Below are 21,530 nucleotides of genomic sequence, written 5' to 3'. Positions count from 1 at the left end.
GGTATTAAATCTTTAAATATTTGATAGAATTCAATTTTGAATCCATCTGGTCCTGGACTTTTTTTTTTTTTTTTTTGGTAGTTTTTAAATAACTGATTTAATTTCATTACCTGTAATCAGTCTATTCAGATTTTATATTTCTTCCTGGTTCAGTTTTGGAAGATTACATATTTCTAAGAATTTATCCATTTCTTTTAGGTTGTCCAGTTTGTTGGAATATATCTTATCACAGTAATCTCTTATAATTTTTTGTATTTATGTGATGTGAGTTGTTATTTCTCCACTTTCATTTCTGATTTTATTTGGGTCCTTTATCTTTTTTTTTCTTGATTTGTTTGACTAAGAATTTGTGAATTTTGTTTATCTTTTGAAAGGACCAGCTGTTTGTTTTACTGATTTTCTTTTTTAAGTGTCTATGTCATTTATTTCTGCTCTGATCTTTATTATTTCCTTTCTTCTGCTTACCCCAGATTTTGTTGTTCTTTTTCTAATTTCTTAGGCTTAAGGTCAGATTATTTGAAATTTTTCTTGTTTCTTGGGGTAGGCCTGTACTGCCATATACTTTGCTCTTTGAACTGCTTTTGCTGTGCCCCAGAGATTTTGGACTATCATGTTTCCATTTTCATTTGTTTCCATGTTTTTTTTTTTAATTTCTTCTTTGTTTCATTGGCTCATTGGTTGTTTAGTATCATGTTATTTCGTCTCCATGTGTTTGTGTTTTTTCCAGTTTTTTTCTTGTGAATTATTACTAGATTCATACTGTGGTGGTCAGAAAAGATACATGGTTTGATTTAAGTCTTCTTAAATTTATTGAGGCTTGTTTTACAGCCTAACATGTGATCTGTTTTTCAGAATGTTTCATGTGCACATGAAAAGAATGTGGATTCTACTGATTTGGGGTTGAATGTTCTGTATATATCTGTTGTATCTATCTGGTCCAATGTGTCATTCAAAGACATTGTTTCTTCATTGATTTTCTGTCTAGATTATCTATCCATTGATGTGAACAGAGTATTAAAGTCCCCTACTTTTGTATTATCATCGATTTATCTCTTTATGTCCATTAATATTTGCTTCATGTATTTAGATGCTCCAGTGGTAGGTGCATAGATATTTACAGTTGTTATATTCTCCTGTTGGGCTGATCCCTTTATCATTGTGTAATGGCTTTCTTTGTCTCTTGTTAAAATCTTTGTTTTAAAGCCTATTTCGTCTAATATAAGTATTGCTACCCTGGCTCTTTGATCAGTTCCATTTGCATGTGGAATGTTTTTCCATCCCTTCACTTTCAGTTTGTGTCTTTACATCTGAGCTGAACCTCTTGTAGGCAGTGTATAGATGGGTCTTGTGTGTGTGTGTGTGTGTGTGTGTGTGTGTGTGTGTGTGTGTTTTAATTTCTATTCCACCACTCTGTCTTTTGATTGGAGCATTTAGGCCATTTACATTTAAAGTAATTATTGATAGGTATGTACCTATTGCCATTTAAAAATTTTGTTTTCTGGTTGTTTTTGTAGTTCTTCTTCTCTTACTCTCTTTCTTTGTGATCGAGGAATGTCTATAGTGTTTTATTTGGCTTTCTTTCTATTTTGTGTGTGTCTATCATAGGTTTTGGGTTTATGGTAACCATGAGGTTACCATTTACATCCTAACTAAATGGCATTCCATGTTAATTTGATGGTCATTTGAGTTCAAACACATTCTTAAAAACAAAAAGATTCCCCCTTCTCTTTTTACTCGCTTCTCCACATTTTAAGTATATGTTGTCATATTTTACATCTTTTTATTCCTCTTTTACTTATGTCCAATTATGGCCACTTCTTTTCCACTTAAAGAAGTCCTTTTAACATTTCTTGTAAAGCTGATTTAACGGTGAGAAACTACTTTAGCTTTTGTTTGTCTGGGAAACTTTATCTCTCCTTCAAATCAGAATGATAACCTTGCTGGGTATTCTTAGTTGTAGGTTTTTTGCTTTCAGCACTTTGAATATACTATGCTACTCTCTTCTGGCTTGCACAGTTTCTGCTGAAAAATCAGCTGATAGTTTTATAAATTTTCCCTTGTAAGTAACTGTTTGTTTCTTGCTGCTTCTGAGATCCTCTCTTTATCTTTAACCTTTGACATTTTAATTATTATGTGCCTTGGTGTGGACCGCCTTGGGTTCATCTTCTTTGGAACTCTCTTTGCTTCTTGGACTTGGGATATCTATTTCCCTCAAGTTAGGGAAGTTTTCAGTTATTTCTCTTTTTAAAGTTTACTTATTTTTAATTTTTTAAAAAAAACATTTTATTTAGTTTTGCAAGACAGAGCATGAGCAGGAGATAGGGGCAAAGAGAGAAGGAGATACAGAATCTGAAGCAGGCTCCGAGCTGTCAGCACAGAGCCCCACGTTGGGCTCAAACACATGAACTGTGAGATCATGACCTGAGCGAAGTTGGATGCTTAACTGACTGAGCCACCCAGGCCCCCTAGTTTATTTATTTATTTTGAGAAAGTTGGGGAGAGAGACAGAATCCCAAGTAGGCTCCACGCTCCATGCTGAGCCTGATGCGAGGCACGATCCTACCACTGTGAAATCATGACCTGAGCTGAAATCAAGAGTCAGACACTTAACCGACTGAGCCACCCAGGTACTCCTGCAGTTTTTATTTCTTTAAATAAGTCTTCTAGACCTTTCTCTCTCCTTCTGGGACCCATATAATGCAAGTGTTTTTTTCACTTGATGTTGCTTAAGAGCTCCCTTAATCTAACCTCATTAATTTTGTTTTCTTTTTGTTTAGTTTGTTGCATTACTCTTCCATATCGCTGATATGTTCCTCTGCATCCTCTAATCTATTGATTCCCTTTAGTGTTTTCTTATTTCAGTTATTGTATTCTTAAGCTCTCCTTGGTTCTTTTAAGTTTATTTATTTTTGAGAGCGAGAGAGAGGACCGGTGAGACAGGCAGAGAGAGGGAGACAGAGCATCTGAAGTGGTCTTTGCTGACAGTGGAGAGCCTGATGCGGGGCTTGAACTCACACACTGCAAGACCATGACCTGAGCTGAAGTTGGATACTTAACCGAATGAGCCTCCCAGGTGCTCTCCTGCTTAGTTCTTTTTAATATTTTTTTTTTGTCTCACTTCTTGGAATGAGTTCTTCCATTCTTTTCTCCAGCCCAGTAATATCTTTATAATCATTACTTCAATTCTTTATCAGACATATTACTGATCTGTTTCATTTGGTCCTTTTTCTGAGTTTTTTTTTTTAAGTATATTTCTCTGTTTCCCCATTTTGCTTGACTTTTTGTGCTTTTTACTGTGGACTAAGCAAGATGGCTACTTCTCCTACAGTTGAAGGAGTGGTCCCCTGTATGGTGTTCCCTACGTAGACTGTGTGTGCTTTGTGACTTCTGCTGGATGGCTGGAGCTGTGTGGCTGTATACGCCAGCTACTCTCTTAAACCATGGCTTTCTACAGAAAGAATAAAGGGAAAAAACAATGAAGTTTTAAAAAGAGTAAACTAAAAGAAAAAAGAATAAGACCAAAAAGAAAAAAATACGAACAAGACCTGACAAATTTTTAAAAGGAAAAGAAATAAAAATCCCACAAAACCATAGCTTGTGTTTTCTGTGCCCCAGCACCACAGGGGAGCTGGTGTGGGCTTGTGAACACTGGGCTTACTGAGGTGGCACACTCACCATGAGCCGGACCCTGTTCTCGTCTGGACTTTGAAGGTGGAGGGGAAGAGAACCTTCCCACAGTTCCTCAGCTCTTGTAAACCTTGGCTTTTTATTTTCTGTGCACCATCATGGCCAGGGCTCCTGTGGGCTTCAGTTATGGTACCAGGGCCCTCCAATATGGCGTCTTGAACCCACCGCTTGTGGGCAGCCAGACCTGCTCCAGTCTGGGCCCTTCAGATGGAAGGGAGAGGGTTCCCATAGTTCCTCTGCCCTTTTAAACCATGGTTCTTTTTCTGTGTTCCAGCGTGTCTAGGGCTGGCGTGGGCTTGTGGACCCTGGGTTTGCTGCGGTCACAAGCCCACCAAAACAACCAGACCTGCTTGTCATGGTGGCTGGACTCTGTTCCAGTCCAAGCTCCCAAGGTAGGGTGGCAATGTAAACTGTGTCATTCTCCGGTCCCTCTGACCTGGAGAGAGTTCTTGCGGTGACCCTGCTGCTTGGTAGAGTTCTAGTGTTGCTCTCTTAAGCCTTGGGTTTTTTTCTGTGCCCAAGGACAGAGAGGGATCTGTTCCTGATTTCTCAGTACTGTCCCTCCCCACTGCTGGTCACAGAGTTGGGAGTGGGGGTTCCCTTTGTTACCACGTCTCCGTCTCTCTTGCTGGTTTCTTTGCCTGGGGTTGTTCAGTAGCCGTTCGGTCAGCCCTCGATCGTTCTTCAGGAGGAACTGTTGAATCAATAGATGTGATTTGGTGTGTTCTGTGGGGGAGGCGAGTTCAGACTCTTCCTACGTTGCCATCTTGAACTGGACTTTGCAGTTTGAGACACAAGTTGGGCTCTGTGGGTGACCCTCCCGTCTTCGTATCTCTCCCACCCCTTGGCTCCTTCTCCACCCTTCCTGTGGCAAAGAGAGTGAGGCCAAGCCTTGCCCAAGGGCAGGACGCCCCTGGGCTGCTTTCTGTGTAGGGTCCGTTCAAGGCCATCGATGGCTCTCAGGTGATGCAGCAGTGGACTCTGAGTAGTTTTCCTGTGGGAACAAAGGGAGGGGCCCGACTGCCCGATCCTTCCCCGCAAGCTGTGAGGTCATTGGACTTGCCCTCTAACTCACTCAGCTTCACTCTCTTTTAGCAGCTAGAGCTCTCCCTTCCTGTTTCCAACTCTTAGACATTATTTCTATATGGCTTGATTGGTGGGGGGTGGGGGGAGGGCTTCTCATTAACTCTAAAGCCCCTGAAATCTGCTAATTGCCTCCCATTGACCAAACCTAATGCCCTTTTTTCCCCCCAGCATTTGCCCACCTGATAACCTTGCAGCATCTGAGTCTGTTTAAATATTCTCTTGGCCTCTGGGACACTACTTCCTCCTCTTTCTCTCAGTGCTTCTTAGGCCTTCGTTTTTGGCTAAGTCTCTGGCGGGGCCAGCTTTCTCCTCTCCCTTTTTTAGGCACAAAGGCTTCTTGACCCCAGTGCATGTTTGTTAATGTGAATAGCACATCTTACAGAGCGTGGTAACTGCTTGTTTTCCCTCTAGAAGGTGCCCACTAGACATGAGCTCCTTAAGAGCAGACCGCTCGTCTGTTCTTTTTACCATTTTATTCCAAATTCTGGGACAATGCTTGGCACATAGGGGGCATTCAAATACTTGTTCAAGTAATGGAATCCATTGGAATCCTAGGTGTTTAACTTCTGGAATTTTTTTGAACAAGGTCCCTTCCTTGTCTATATGGACAATTTCCCATCCATCAAAAACTAAGCTCAGGCATTATTGCCTCCTTTAGGAAAGTTTTCTTGGTAAGCTGTTGTTTTTAAGTTTATTTTGGAGATAGTGTGTGGGAAGGGCAGAGAGGGAGGGAGAGAATCCCAAACAGGCTCCCCACTGTCAGCGCAGAGCCTGATGTGGGGCTCGGACACACGAACTGCGCGATCGTGACCTGAGCAGAAACCAAGAGTCGGACACTTAACCGACTGAGCCACCCAGGCGCCCCCACTATTTTTAACGCGTCCATTATTTTCTAACTAAACATTTCTCCATCTACTTAACCAGACTATGAAGGCTACGGGCAGGATTTCACCTGGGGCGCCTCTGTACCTCTAGTGTAATACGCAGCACTGGGCGAGGTAGATTTGACAAATATTTAAGTGAACATTCCTATTTCCAGAGTTTATCAGATCCCGTAGGACTAAACTAGCATTAAAAACATAAGGGCCAGTTTTACATGGACTAGCCCAGGCAGAGTGCTTAAATCTTTCAGAGAAATGTGCGACTTCTATTCGTTACTAGCAGGTGTGAAGTCTATTTCCCTCTTCGTACGTGACATTATCCCAGGCAACGCTGCAAAACCTTGCCTTTTGTTGTTCAATGCTCGGGAGTCACAGACCCACGTGCCTTTCGGGGGGCGGCTAGGTTTGTTGGCCAAAGGCAGATGTAACTGTGGCAAAAACAAGCTCACGGGCCCATCTCCGGGCTACAGACGGCGGTGCCTGCAAACGGCGCAGGTCGGTGCCACGAGCTTCGAGTGCACGGAGGGAGCAGAGGTCTGCCTCACCCGGGCTGCCGAACGTGACCTGGCCGCAGACACCTTCCTCGAGGGCTCCCCGTGAGCTGCTCTGCAGATGCACGATGACCTGTGCTGACAAGCTGCCCGATGAGGGTACGAATTTCAGATTTGCGCCCTCCTGCTCTTATTCCAGTGTCCCCTCTACACGCTTTAACAGGGCAAAATGACCTACACATTGATCACGTTTCCTCTTCTCCATGACTGAAGGTGAAAGGATATCTCAGGTGACCGTAGTCTTGTACGAGTGCTTACTTCTTTGCCTGGGAAGACAGCTGTCTCCTAAGTACGTGAACTTAGTAGCCGATTTTGAAGAAAGCCTGCTGTAATAAAAACACACGGCAATCTTCTTTTTATACAGAAACTAGGAAATGTGTTTGGGTGAATGCTTCCCACGTGTCAGGCAGCTCTTTCACTCTACAACGAATTATTAGGCCTTGACACAGAGACAAAAAGGCTTGTTTTTACACGTGAATTGGTTCCACCCACTGTTTATTTTTTTTAAATTTTTTTTCAATATTATTTAGTCCTATATTTTCTTGTATAAACATACCATTTTTTATTTTTTATTTATTTATTTTAATATATGAAATTTATTGTCAAATTGGTTTCCATACAACACCCAGTGCTCATCCCAACAGGTGCCCTCCTCAATACCCATCACCCACCCTCCCCTCCCACCCCCCATCAACCCTCAGTTTGTTCTCAGTTTTTAAGAGTCTCTTATGCTTTGGCTCTCTCCCACTCTAACCTCTTTTTTTTTTTTTTCCTTCCCCTCCCCCATGGGTTTCTGTTAAGTTTCTCAAGATCCACATAAGAGTGAAACCATATGGTATCTGTCTTTCTCTGTATGGCTTATTTCACTTAGCATCACACTCTCCAGTTCCATCCACGTTGCTACAAAAGGCCAGATTTCATTCTTTCTCATTGCCACATAGTGTTCCATTGTGTATATAAACCACAATTTCTTTATCCATTCATCAGTTGATGGACATTTAAGCTCTTTCCATAATTTGGCTATTGTTGAGAGTGCTCCTATCTACCCACTGTTTAAATGAAACCTCAGTAGGTTACAAGGAAACTTTTTAAAATGTCCTCTCCTCCCCCCCCCCCCCCCACCGAAAACTCGGGTCCCCGTTCAGATAGCGAAACTGAACCTTCCCCCTTCTGTGCCACCTCCCGTACCCTTTCTCCCACCCCTGCCCCATCCCTGTTACCATCCAGGAATTTAAGCCATTTCGTAAACAGACTTTGAGCACGTCCTTTGGGCCTGTCTTGTAACCGTTCAAAACTCTCCATTGATGCACCACCCATCGGTGATCCTGCCCTATGACCTTGACTGACGTGTCTTTCTTGGGCTTCCCCATGGTCAAAGCTTACATCCCACTCCTGAGCGGAAGCAGCACCCTCTCTGCTGGTCTGGGCACTCTACAGAGCTATAGTTGGAGGCTTCAGAGCACTGTATGGTGTTTCTGCCTAACATCGTCCCCTCAACCAAGCTGGTGCTCCCACACAGTAAATTTAATATAACCATTATATTAAACCATTAAATTTATAATAGCCATTATAGCCTCTACTCCTCTAATTGGTCTTAAGTTTTTCTTGTAATGACCATTTTCTGAAATAGTTTTACATAGTATTCATATACTAATAATGCTACATAAAAGGCCGTGCACTTTTTATTGAAATGAAGAACTGTCTAAAATTAATTACTAAAATATCCCTTTATTAAAAAAAAATTCCTGAGTAAAATTGGTCATTTGGAATACCACGCAGGCACACGTTTTAACTTCTTGCAACCAAATAAGAATAATCTCAACATGCTTTGCTTTAGTGTAAAAATCAATTTATTATACAACAATCATACAGAATGCTTTTTATCTGTCTACAAAGAAAAATGGCTTCTCCTGCTTCCCTGTCCACCCCAATCATGATATTATGTTCTCAAGTACTTTCAAAAGAAAACAAAAAAGTGATATCCTTATTTTCCAAATAAGGAAGACTCTAGAAACATCATAAAATGATACAGAAGTATCAGAATGGTCTCTTACAAAGTGCGGTTCTGCCCATCACAGTAAATATCATTTTTCCTTACCAATAAAAATAGATACCTCTGGCGGGGATAGGGAGGACCTTATCTTTCAATAAGCCTAACTGGTTCAATGTATAGTTTTGATGGGTTGAAAATGTCTCCTCATTTCCATTTAACATTCCATTTTGTTTAAAAAAATTGAATTTGTAACATGTGCTTATAGTATTAAATATTTTCATTCTTATGACTAAAAGGAAATTCGGGCACAAAAGTTTTTAACAGAGAGTTTTTTTCCTGGTTCTAGGAAAATCACATTAAATGTAGACTTTTTTTTTTTTTTTTTTTTAAATTCCAACGCTTAAAGACAGGTTAAAATATTTACCTGATTCAGTTTTTGTGGCTAAGACTTCATAGCTCTTGTATCAGCCCTTGAATGGTTTAAGGCTAGAAGTGTTTGGTCGGCTTCACAAGAATGAAAGCCCCAGTGGGAAAATAGCATCCTAACGCCTCTAAGTTGAGCTTGGAAGTACCAACTACCCACGTTTTTCCAACTGCCTCGTACTTACAGCTGTCTGGCTTTGCCATTCTGCCAAAGGCTGGCTTCCCGCCTTGCTCTGCCAGTATGGGGTCCGTGAGGTCACCAAAACTGCAGGTGTGACGCAGAGTCTGAGACTTTAGGGCCTCACTGACATTTGAGAATAAGCTGCGAACAACGAACGACCAGTGAGGTCTGGCTTCCCTCTGTGTCTCATTTTTACCTGGAATGCACTTTGGTCACCGATTTCAGCCCTTGTTTGGGACCCCAAACTGCACTGGAGTCCAGCTCGCGTTTCGTTACAGAGGAGAAATAACTCCTGGAAGCTAGCCCTTGTTTTGAAACAGGTTTCTGGGAGAGGACAATACTCGTAACAACACTGTTAGGATGGGACGGGAGGAAGCGGGGGTTAGGCACCCTAGAAAAATCAGCTTTAGAAAACTTAGAAAAGTAAATCCAAGAGTAAGTGGGTGTCTGTTTGATAAAAATGGACCAAGTGCCCACATGTGATACGCACGCATCTGCACAGCACGTTTCCCACGAAGACCAGCTAAGGTCAGTCACCTTCCGCAAAGCAGGCCGGGGCCTGAGAGGGTGGCGGCCACGAGCGGGAAGTGAGAGACCTGGATTGGTGTCCGTGGTGCAATGCCGTCCCCAAGTCCGTGCTCTTTTTTAAACGGGGGAAATAATTTTCAGACTAGAAAGCAAGGGGGGGAGAAAGGACAGAGAGGCACTCCCAGATTGAACACTGGGTGATGGCGAGCATGCCTTTCTGGCACTTCCGTGTTTGACCTTAACATTATGACCTCAAAGTTATTTTAAAGGGAAGAGCGGAAAGAAAAAGCGTCAAAGTTGGCAAGTCTTTTAGTTTCATAGGGTATAAATCTTCCTCACATCTTCAAAACATATTGTTTCCATGCTTGATGCAATTTAGTAGTAAAAGTCCAATATTTAGGGAGGAAAAAAATATTTATGTTTTCCTCCACTTTTGTGCTTGTTCTCAGGAGAACCCGTGTTACCTGGGCAGGGGTAGGATATACCGGGTTTGCCAAATTGGCACTTTTCACTGTGGCTCATTACCAGCCCAAGGCTCATGTTGGGATCTCTCCATAGTCCTCTTTTTCTTCCTGTTTTCAAAAACTTAACCTGAAAAGAGTGACAGCAGGTATTTGGGGATAATACAAGAGTGGACAAATTCAATGTCCATTTTGCCCCAACTGCTCTGATTCATCAATATTCCAGTGGCTCAGTCTTCCAAGGAGAAGGGAAGATTCCTTGATCAGAAAGCGGGCAGCCAGATTCAGATGCTGCTTTTAAAACCGATCATGGTGTCCATTTACGACCTAAACTAGGGTAATTTAACATGGGAGGTTGACAGGACTACGTGAATAGTTAAGGAAACCAAATTAAAAAGTGAGAAACTACTCCTATCCGAAGCCCCTGAGCTATGAGGATTTGGCAGAAGAGTTTTTCTTCTTAGGAAAAGTAATTGTCAAAATCAAATACAAATTTCATTACCGTATCACTAAGTTGAGACTTAGTGTAGGAATTTGACAGACTCTACCTTAAGAGAGAAAAGTTGTGCTAGATTTTCCTGTCTTCCGTTTGTAATCCATTTTCATATTTTCTGGGGTCAGGTCCTAATGGAACAAATGGACTGATTACACACTGGCGAGCAGTGCTTAATATAGATTAAGACACCCTGTAGTTAGAAAGGTAATTAACATTTTGTTTTAAACACTTCAATCTGAATAAAACTTTTTATTTGAAGACTGGCTTCGGAAAACAAGGCTCCGTGTTTCCTGGCTTTGTACGTGTATAAGGCGTTATACCGACGGTTCTGGTGAGGGGGTCAGTCTGTGGGGAGGAGACAGAGCCGCACCAGTTCTGAGGTCTACAGAGTTCGGTGTCTGAGGTGACACGTATGTTGACGGAAGCATTCAGTTAACAGATTAACCTAATAGCAATATATTAATACATTCCGGGTACAAATGATTTATAAACTCAAAAGAAATTAGTTTATGCTAAAACATATATAACTTTCAATTCAGTCTTTGCTTTAAAACAAGCGAATCTGTGAGGCTATTATATATGCTTTGTCTGTTACTGGGCATTTACTGTGCTTTCTTGTTTATTACCCCATTAGTTGCAGCGAAGCAGGCTTTGGAGAAACCGTTCTTAACTTCTTTCCCTGCAGGTGGCTCTTGCGTATTTTTCTTCATTGGCTTTTTTCGGTACGTCTGTTGGATGCGTATATTTTGAAGAGAGGGAAAAAAGGATTCTTGAATAAGACTTCAACATGGCATATAATCTAAAACAGTTCATGATTTTATTGGGTATTGGACAGGTAAGAATTTGTTTTAGTTTATCTATTTTGAGAGAGGGAGCACAAGTGGGGGGGGGTGGGCAGAGAGGGAGGGAAAGAGAGAGAATCCCAGGGCTTGAACTCACGACCTGTGACCTGAGCCGAAATCAAGAGTCGGATGCTTAACCGGCTGAGCCACCCAGGCCCCCCACCACAGAAGACTTTTTGTCTGACAATTTTTAAGCTAATGGTTAAAACTAAAAATAAGGTAAAAACCGAGACAAATATGAATGAATTCCAATGAAAGGTTGTTTCTGTCACCTTATGTATTACAGGACTGGCATTCAAATTATTCTGCATTAGTTGCTTACTTGCATTTCCTAAAAATTAGATCCTTTCCAATTCAAGTTGGAAAAAATGCTGTTATCTTAAAAGTACCAGTATCCAGGATTCTGGCTTGATTTGGTTTTTGGCATATCCTTCTTATTCTGTCCAAATACCTGATTTTGTCTCATTTTTACTTTTTTTTTTTTTAAAGCACCTATATTAACAAGGGTCAAGCCTGAAATTATATACTCAAGTCTAAAGGAGAGACTCTGTGTGAACCAACAAGTAGGGTCAACGTTTTGAACGCTCACTGCCCACCCTGCCGGCTACCTGCTCATCCTCAAGGTTCAACACCAAGTGCACGTTGACTCACTTAGCTTTCCTGTTAACAGTCAGTTTTGCTGTGTGAGTTGTTTTTGTTTTTTTGGGTTTCTTTTGTTTGTTTTTTTTTGGGTTTTTTGGGTGGCTTTGTTTGGTTCCATCAATGGTTATTTCTTCAGAAATTCTCAAAGGAAACGTCTATCTGTTATAAAAGACAAAGCCTAGCCAGTCCAATGGCGCTGAAAAGACTGTCAGCAGTTCACTTTCCCACAGTTGTACTTTGTGAGAAGCCACCACAGGTTAACCTTTAGCAAATGCCAACTAAAAAAAAATGAAGCATTTATTGTCTAAAGAAAGAAATACAGTTGATTTCAATTTGGAAAGTACTGTTTGGAATAGAAATGTATGTTCTCATCTTTTTTTCATGAAGCTTACTTTCTATTTCCCCAGCCCACAAAGGAGAGCAATTTAAACTCTACCACCACCTGAGGCCTGCACTCTGCTCCCCCCGCCTTCATCAGTTTTTGTATTAATGGAGTTGCTTTGATGTCGTGTTTTGGAGCCCTGTTCCATTTAAATTGTTGATTAAAAAGAAAATGACATTTAGTAAAGAAAAAGCCAATGTGACCTTTCCACGGTGGCTTGCCTTAAAAGAATTTTTTCCAGATAGGTCACAACATCACCGTGCTGATATAGAAACGATTTTTTAATATTCAATTCATTCAGCCTAAGTTCTTCTCCATTTGTATAGAGGCCCTGGATTCAGATATAAGACCCTTGTTTCATGTTTTCGTCCCATGTTACCAACGTGTGACTTCATTAAACTTTTTATGCATGCACTGAAAAATGTTTAATAAAATGCCCACTAAGGCTATTCACGGTGGTTTTCCTTCAAGGGGAGGGCTTGGGGGCAGGGGGAGAGTTAGTTTTCACTCTCTACTTTGCGAGCCTCCATCACCAACCAGCACGTGCTAGTGGATTTCCTCGGGCAAATTAAACACCAATGTAAGGCGAGAGCGCAGTCCACTATGTTCCGCCACCGGAGATGTACATTTCACTTACCTGAACGTAAAAATTTAAGAACAGGATGACTAAGGTGAGCATGTAGGACGACTGGAAGATGAGACAGCCGAAGGGGAAGCCGCAGGGTTTCACCACCGCGCTCAGCGTGTGCGTGATGGTCAGCACGAACTGCACCTGCGGGGAGGTGGGGGTGGGGGGGCGTCACTGGGGGGCGGACAGGCCGAGCCACGCAATACACCATTTGGAAATACGAAACATTTAGAAGTCGACTCCTGTTACGCCCTAGGTTTTGCAGGAAGAAAGCAAAGCTGCGGAAGCAGCCCACTATCCTACCCAGAAATTTCGCTTGAAACGATGCTAGTCAGTATATTTAATTGCCCGCTCGTTTTCTCATGGAAGAGTAGCAGTTGCACTTATTTAGATAAAAACGAATCTTAAAATTAACGTCTGTGTTAAATCACTGTCACTTCGAAGCAAGGAATAAGGTAGCTTATTTCGACACACTAGATTTTAATCCTTAAAAGGTTCTCTTTAGAGGAAAACAGGCAGCCTCCTCACACACAGCAAAGCCTCTGCCTACGGGGACAGATTTCTTTCCTCCATGAGAATATTCGATGCTTCACAGGGAGAGGAGCTGAACGAAGGGATAACATACCAGCTGAGCCTGCGTGAGGTATTTCTTCCACCAGAGATACTTGTGCATAGATGGAAATACAGAAAGGCCATAGTAGGAGTACATGAGAATGTGGATAAAACTGTTCAGTGTGGGTCCAAAGAAACCTGTAAAAGTATGGGATAAAAATTACTGCTCATTCTTCATCAAATGAGACGGATTCTTCCTGTGCAGCACGGCTGAAGATGGGTCACACCTGTGGCACTATCTGCCACAATCCACACGATGAATTCACTCTCGTTTCCGAGCTCTTGCTCCAGGATTCCGCAAAAGTCACCGAGATAGGACAAAACTGGATGGTTTTTCAGTCAGAGTGCCAACCAAACAGGTAATTCCTGATTTGCAAAGGCTTTACTGTCCCTTAAACTGTTGTTACTATCGAGTGATCAGGGAGAAAATGAAATGTTAGCTTCAAACCGGTGGCAGAATTCCTTAGAAAGAGAAGTGTCTCTGCTTCCACTATGCCTCTGATGAGCCATTCCGACTGTGGAAAGAGGGCCTTCGGTCTAGGGCTTAACAAGGTGCTAAAGAGTCCAGGAGATCAGGCTGCTCTTTAAATTTAATAAATTCTACCTGACAGGGACCTAGAACCAGGAGAGCTAGAGCAAGGTGAGAGAAGGTGCAGCAGGAGAGAAGGCTGGGACGGGACGGGGGGTGGGGGGAAGGACTGGCCAGTGAGGCTGCCCAGCAGCTGGACCACCTCATGGACTTCTAGGACAAGGAATATCTAAAATCCAACTGCAGGACATTTCTGTGCTAACTTGTGCCGTAATCACTCCCCTGCCCCTGCCGCCACCTTCGTGAAGTCCCTGTAGCTTCCGTCAACGTGGGCAAATGGTGTTTCAGGAAACCAAAGGAAAAAGAGAGAAGTTCTATGTTGCTCAGCTAAGAAGCAAAAGGATTTAGTTTGAAGGGGTGAGATGTCAGAGACGGGTCTATTTGTTGGAAACCGGGAACCCACTGTCGTGAGGATTAGACCAATCGATACACACAAAGTGCTCACGACAGTGCCCGGCAAAGCAAACACTACCTCTGTTACGTTGGGATCCAGATGGCTGGGCTGTGAGCTCTCAGTCCTGTGGTGGAAGGGGCTGTGGGGCTAGAGGACCCCTATCAGCTATGTCCCCTTAGATACATTAGTTTTACTTTGTAAATTTTGATTCTGTCACTGGGAAATGGGCAGGGCAGTAATTGGCTCTCTGGGCGGTGCTGGGATTGAGTGCATAATGCTACGGAAACTGAAAAGTGCAGTACCTACGCTGGCTAATGAATTTAAACTCTCTAGCCTGGTTTTCCCAGTCTAAATCAAGGTCTGGTTAGATCCATGCAAATCAATGAATGAGAAACAGGGGTGTCTGGGTGCCTCAGACACCACCGCCAGAATCTAGTAAGTACTCAGCAAATACTGGCTGGAATAACTGGTTACAGCAGTATTTCTTTACTGCTTGAGCTTTCATTACCATGAATTAATGGGGTATGATTAAAAAAATTTTTTTTTAATGTTTATTCTTGAGAGAGAGAGCATGAGTAGGGGAGGGGCAGAGAGAGAGGGAGACACAGAATCCCAAGCAGGCTTCAGGCTCCGAGCTGTCAGCACAGAGCCCGACGCGGGGCTCGAACTCATGGACCGTGAGATCATGACCTGAGCTGAAGTCAGACGCTCAGCCGACTGAGCCACCCAGGAGCCCCTGGGACATGATTTTTATAATATTTTAGGTTGACTATGAATTGTCACACACACCGCATTTCATCTACAAGAATCCCAGGTCTTTACATGGGGATTACGTGAGAAGGAGGTTTAGATGTTTAGTGATTTGTAATGAAATTGTTGACAATCACAAAAAATACTTAACCTTGATAGTTGCTTGATATTGATTACGGTCTGTATATTGATGACAGCATTAAGTCTATCATAGTTTTAATCACTCAACTCAAGAAGCCAGATTTGGTCCAGGAGAGCGTTAAAATAAAAACATCTTTCTGACCACTTCATCCCCAGCACTTTCCTGCTTCACACTCTGGTTTTAATTTGCATCTTCATAGTCACGGATATATTCCAAATATCCTTGGCATTTTATTTATTTTTTTAAGTTTATTTTGAGAGAGAGGGAGGGAGAGAGAATCCCAAGCAGGCTCCACACTGTCAGCACAGAGCCCGACGTGGGGCTCGATTCCACGAACCGTGAGACCGTGATCAGACGCTGAACCGACTGAGCCATGCAGGCGCCCCTCTCCTTGACATTTAAAAAATATCTCTAAGATCCCCAAATCATTTTGACGTAAGTTTTACCTGTTCTGAGTTTTCACAGAAGATTTTTAAAGCTGGGGACATAAGACGATCACATAGAAAGTGCTGTCTGCACTGCAGGTCAGAAGGGACCCATTAATGACTGTGAAATCAATGCAGTGAGAGCGCTCATCAGCTTTTTGAAAAAGTGCAACAGGATTAATGAAACGACAACAACAAAAACCCAAAGTGCATCACAGAGCTAGGGTAAACATCTCCTGAAATTTCTGTTCCACACAAAGTGCATACACGTAAAGAGGCTGTGATATAAGGCGCATTGTAGCTCTCAGTAAAAACAAACGTTGGAAGCCACACAGAGACGTGCCTTTAACTTTTCAGAATGGAAAAAAAAGTCCAATCTATAGGACAGCCGAGTGATGACCTCCACCAAGTGGAAGGTGCTGGATTTGTTTCGACAGGAGTCCTTGAGCCCCTGGTGCTGGAGTAAAATTACTCCAGCTGGGGTGCGTGCTTCTGGCCCGCGGACATTTGGCGCAGGGGGAAAACAAAATGCATTTAAGGTAACGCTCCCATTCTGCAGGAACGAAAGACGCGAAAGTGGCCACACGGGCAGCCGCGTGCTGCGCCGTGTGCCTCCCTCTTCCGTCTCCAGAGCCACATCAGTACAACAGTATTCAACCCCAGGCACCCGCTAGAGGCCTCGCGAGACCCATGACACGGAACTGAAGAAGCGGCAACAGAACTTACTTTGCCCGCAAGGTATCCAGTTCAAAACACACCACCAGATGTTAAACATGGAGGCATGATGGTATACGTGAAGAAAAGTAATCTGACTGGTTTTTTTTCCGCAAAACAAAGAAAATTGTGTCCAGGAACTCTATGGACTTGGAGAAGTAGTACCACCACAACACCTTGGCTACCTGTAAGGATGTTAAAACAGGAAAAAGAAAAGGTGAGTGAATGAAAACGCTCCCCCTGGCTGGCTGCCCCCCCCCGCCCCCCCTCCCCCCCCCCCCCAGCAACCTGCGTGATGCCGCACTCCACCAGCGGGCGTTTCTGTCTCAGGCCATCACCAAAGCACCTTCCTGGCATCTCTGCCCCCAGCTTCTCCTCATTCCCAGCAATCCACCCCACTCTGGTGAAAAGGAGTTGCCCCTCCGACACGCGTGATCTGATCAGGTGACTCCCCTGCACCCGCCGAACACGGGCTCGTTCTCCAGCCTGCGCTGGCAGGGATTTCCAGCACCCTCTCAGAGCACAGCACTGGGCGCCATCAAGGCCGTCTGCTCCCTCTTCCGGCACTCGCCGCCGCCGGGGCCCCTGGGCCTCCTGGCACCCTTCTCCCCGCGTCCACCCTCCTTTCCTACCGCACGCCTGGCATCCTTGGGGAACACCCTTAAATGCCTCCTCCTAACCCTCTCCTCGCCTTTTCTCAGGCCTCATCAGCCACGTCTTCCTTTGCATTTGGAAACTGCTCTATGCCTCTGCTTTCAGTAACCATGACGGTGTAGTGAGGGTTAATGCGACCGAGGGCAAATCACACAAGGCAGGGGCTGTCTCATCTCTGCTCAGGGCTCAGCACTCAACAGATCGCTACTGCTCGTGACACTAGGTCTTAGTTTTTTCTCTAGTTCCCTACTGTGCGCGTGTTTGGTCTCTTAGCTGTGCTGGAGCCCAGGAGGCGTCTGTAAGTGGACGACTGCTGCTTTCGTGTCTCCTCCTCCTCGGAAGATTTAAAATCCAGGTGCTCCCAGGTGTCATATGGGGTGTTGAATCGCTACCTTGTACACCTGAAACTAGTATTACACTGTATGTTGGCCAACTGGAACTTAAGCACAAGCTTAAAAAAAAAAAATCACGATGCTCCTCCCTCCTCACTGACGTGGCTGGTGGGTCGGGATTCCTACTTTCCCTCCTGAGCCCCTTACAAGTCTCAGCCACAGGGAAATACTTTAGCGGCAGTGTTTTTAGCACTAACATTTAAACGTATGAGGAGAGTGTGTGCAAAAGGAACTTTGAAGTCAGAATATCATGCTCTATTGTCTGCCTGCCAAGAAGACAAGGAGGTGTGCTGGTTTCCATCTTAATGTTTGAGAGTGTGATTCAACTTCACAGATATTAAGTCAAATACAAATGTAAAACGACAATGACTTTTAGAGAATTGTATGGTAGCCCGAAGTGCGCTGCTCTGTGATAACACATTAGAAATAAAATGGGTGCAGAGAAACCTCTATATATACTTTTTTCATACTACGGCTTTGAAGATGTTTTTTAAAATGCATTCTGAAATGTACATCTTACTATGAAAGATTTTCATTAAAAGGTTTCTGCTAATAAGCATGTTTTTCATTATAGAAAATTTCAATCAAGGAGAGGAAGTATAAGGAACCTGTGTTACCTATCACTAAACTTCAAAACTTTCAATATGATTCCAATTTGTTGGATCAATTCTATTTCTCAACATTTTTAGGGGCTGTACAGCATATTCTAAGCAAAGGCAAGGTATCATTTCATCTATAAAAACCACCAACAGAGAGAGAGGAAGGAAACTTTTACTTCACCATAACCACGATGTCATTAGCTAATAAAATCAGGGACTCCTTAATATCTACCAATAGCCTCATCCATGGTCAAAGTGTCTTAAAAATGGCCTTTTAGAACTGATTTAAGTCTGGATGCAACCAAGGTCCAGCTTGCACTGATTTGATAAAGTTTGTTAGTCTTTTCTAATCAGTAACAGTCCCCTTTCCTTGCTTCCCCTCTTCCTGTCTTTTCTTCATGAACACTAGATCAGTTGTTGCATGGAATTTCTAATATTGTGAATTCCTAACGTTATTTAACTTCTCTATCCCCCACATTTTGTGAAACAAAGCAATGAGATTTAGCGGCTTGAAGGACTGAGACTTAGGGAATTTGGCAGGAACTCTGAGTCCATGGTTCTGTGTACTTCCTGGCACATCACACTGGAAGGGCACATCATTTCTGGTCGTCCCGCTGGCGTTCGTGATAGAGTTCAGGTGTTAACAGCTAATCCAATTATTATGAAGTTCCGTTCAGCGTTCACCCAACAGTTTTATCCCTTATGGATGGATGACGGCCGAACAGATCCATGATTTCAACTAGGAGTTACAAAAGGGTGATTTTCTAGTTCTCTCGTTACTTATGCACTTTTCTATAGAGAAGAGCTCTCTCTCTTCCTCTATTTGGAAATTCACACGTGAAAAGCAAAGATCAATGTTTGATTCTTTCCCTTTAACATTTTTCCCCTAGAAAGAGCTGGTGTTCTAGCAACCTTCAGAAGGCAACAATGTGTTTTTTAGTATCATTTTAAACTCATGGGTTTTTACTAAACTTGGTATGCTTCAACCCATTCCAGTCAGTATTCTTTTTGAATTGTCCCATCTTGCACGCTGGGAGTCCCTTCAAGATGGCTCCTCGGTCTTTTTGTCATGACCTGGGTAGTCTGGACAGCTTACGTGCTTTCTGTCACAAGATGTCCTCGATTTTGCTTATACACATTTCCCACCCCAACCCAGGAATTGGCCAATTCTCTAAGAATCCTAATCCCTTCTGGTGGAAAATTATATTTAGAAAGCACAATCTGGGTATTCACTCCTCACCGCACTGGGCTGTCAGAGACTAACTAGGCCTTTTCCGTAGATAGAGCTAAATAACACATTTGTTTTTAGAAAGAATAAAGCTAATTCTGATATTTCCAATTTGAATCTATGATCAGTGTTCGTTTGACTTTTTAATTGGTATCTCTTTTCTAGGTCTCAAATACTAGTTGTAATGATATTAACATTATTAAATACTTAACTTCATCCTACAGTGTACCTTTAACAGTCTCAGAGAAGCAACACCAGTATTTTCATTAATAGCAATCAAAAAAATTACTGAATACTGTTAAGATACATCCCCTAGGGATGGTCAGTCAAAACACCATGTTTTAAAGTCACTTAATACACGGGTATATCCATTTCTTTGAGTTTCCAAGTTTTGGGAGGAAGGCTGCCTTGCTTTCTTTTTAAAATTAATTTTGTTTCAAACAATGTAAAACACTTAATGGTTCCAAAATCAAGTATGACTCAAGGTACATTCCATCCCTATCACCTCTGCCCAGTTCCTTCACCCAAAAGGAAACACTTTGTTGGGTTTTGGTTTATTCTACCATGGTTTGTTTTAAAAGCAAACACACACACACACACACACACACACATATATTCATATCACTTCTTACACAGAAGGTACTATATTATAAACATGGTCTGCAAGTTGTTTTGTTTTGTTTTTTAACTGAGATCACGTCCCAGAGATTACTCTGTAACAGTATAGAGATCTTCGTCATTCCATTTTGCAAAAGGAACCATTCCTGGACAAGCCATGGTTTATTCAATCAGTTCCCCCATAGTTGGACATTTGAAAAACATTTTTGTTACCAAGTATTTCTATCAGAACACGACTCCCTTTCTTATGTAATTCCAGCCCCATCCTCATATCTGGAAGGATAAGGCCTCCTCTCCTTTTCTAGGAGAAACGGTTACAGATGGTCGATTAGCTTCTCAAGACTTACCCGGACATCAGCTTCCCCTGCACTGGTGAGATCTTGACACTGTAAATTGTAGCCTCCTTCCCAACTGGAGAGAATAAGCTGCCAAAGAAACAGAGGGGGAAAAATTAACACGAACATTTGAAAGAGGACTAGATTTCCCATTCATGTTCCTGACTGGCGTCTGTCTGTTCAAGGTCTGAGTAGAAACTTCCCAGCATCTGACTTTCTCAATCCTGTCCCCAAACATGTTATCAAAGGAATTAATTCTTGCTGTTGAATAGATACCAATAGTTGGTATTCTTTAATGGGTATAATTTACTTCTGAACTTTACCTTGGCCCAAAGTAACAGAGTTTAGCTATCATTTGAGTAACAAAATATTTTATGTAAGGAATCATCTAGCCGTATGTTTCCACAGGTAAAACACAGAATTAAATATAAACAAATGCAAAAACTACACTAAAATTTTAATAATACTTTATATTGGTTTATATTTACCTTAGCTGATCGTCTCCATAATTTTATTATGTACATATTTATTACCATTTTACAGATGGGAAAATCAGGGCTCAAAGGTTCTTAAGTCATTTTCTTCACTGTATTTATGCTACTTGGTACTCAATCATGTGTGTGATTATAAATGATTAATATTTATATCCCTCATTATGTTCAAAAACCAAAAGTCTCCATGAAGATCTGTGTTTTTTGCTCATCTTTGAATTCACCATTCCTTGCCCAATGCCCAGCACATAGAAAGCACCCAATAAATTATGAGAAAATAAGCTTTTTATACTTTGTGGAAAATTCTGCCAAAGAAGTTCTCTCTTCTTTCCGGCTATTACTGTAAAAACTTAAGATTCTAGAATACAAAGCAGGTACAGACGGTATTTTTCCCCTTCTTCAAATTTTATTTATAGAAAATGTTTAACCTTTCCAACTTCAGGAATAGTAGGCAGTCGTTTACAATTGCTGAATGAAAAATATCTCTGGATATAAAAAGAAACCTATGCTCCTGACAAGTTTGCCAAGGACTTTTGCATATTCGATATTTGTGTATATTGTTAAATGATCACCACGAGGAGTCTAGTTAACGTGTTACATAAGGTATGCAAAGGCCTACTATTTGTGGCTGCTCATCAGAGGCGTGTAAAGGTACACCCTGCAGAGAAATACACAGGGGGAGTGGTAGGATGTTAAAATTGAACGCTGAAAGCCGTCAAACTACTAAAAAAAACCATTTAGATTGTTTAAAGCTGTCTGACAATTTAAAACCTAAATAGAATTAAGCAGCCGCTCTATGAAAGACT

General features: G+C 42.2%; 1 protein-coding gene across 1 annotated transcript in view; it reads right to left on the bottom strand.

Annotated features, from left to right (window-relative positions):
- Positions 1 to 10,521: 10,521 nt before the first annotated feature.
- The window catches only part of ELOVL2 (ELOVL fatty acid elongase 2), a 64,034-nt gene continuing 53,025 nt past the window's right edge, over positions 10,522 to 21,530 (bottom strand). Inside the window, 6 exon segments of the mRNA XM_042937909.1 lie at positions 10,522 to 11,015; positions 12,791 to 12,925; positions 13,407 to 13,531; positions 16,420 to 16,516; positions 16,518 to 16,592; positions 20,246 to 20,323. Coding sequence (XP_042793843.1) covers positions 10,890 to 11,015; positions 12,791 to 12,925; positions 13,407 to 13,531; positions 16,420 to 16,516; positions 16,518 to 16,592; positions 20,246 to 20,323 — 636 coding nt within the window. The 3' untranslated portion in view covers positions 10,522 to 10,889.

Source organism: Panthera leo, chromosome B2 (genome assembly GCF_018350215.1).
Source record: "Panthera leo isolate Ple1 chromosome B2, P.leo_Ple1_pat1.1, whole genome shotgun sequence".
NCBI lineage: Eukaryota > Metazoa > Chordata > Mammalia > Carnivora > Felidae > Panthera > Panthera leo.
Note: the sequence above shows the minus strand (reverse complement) of the source record. Positions and strands in the feature narration are given on the sequence as shown.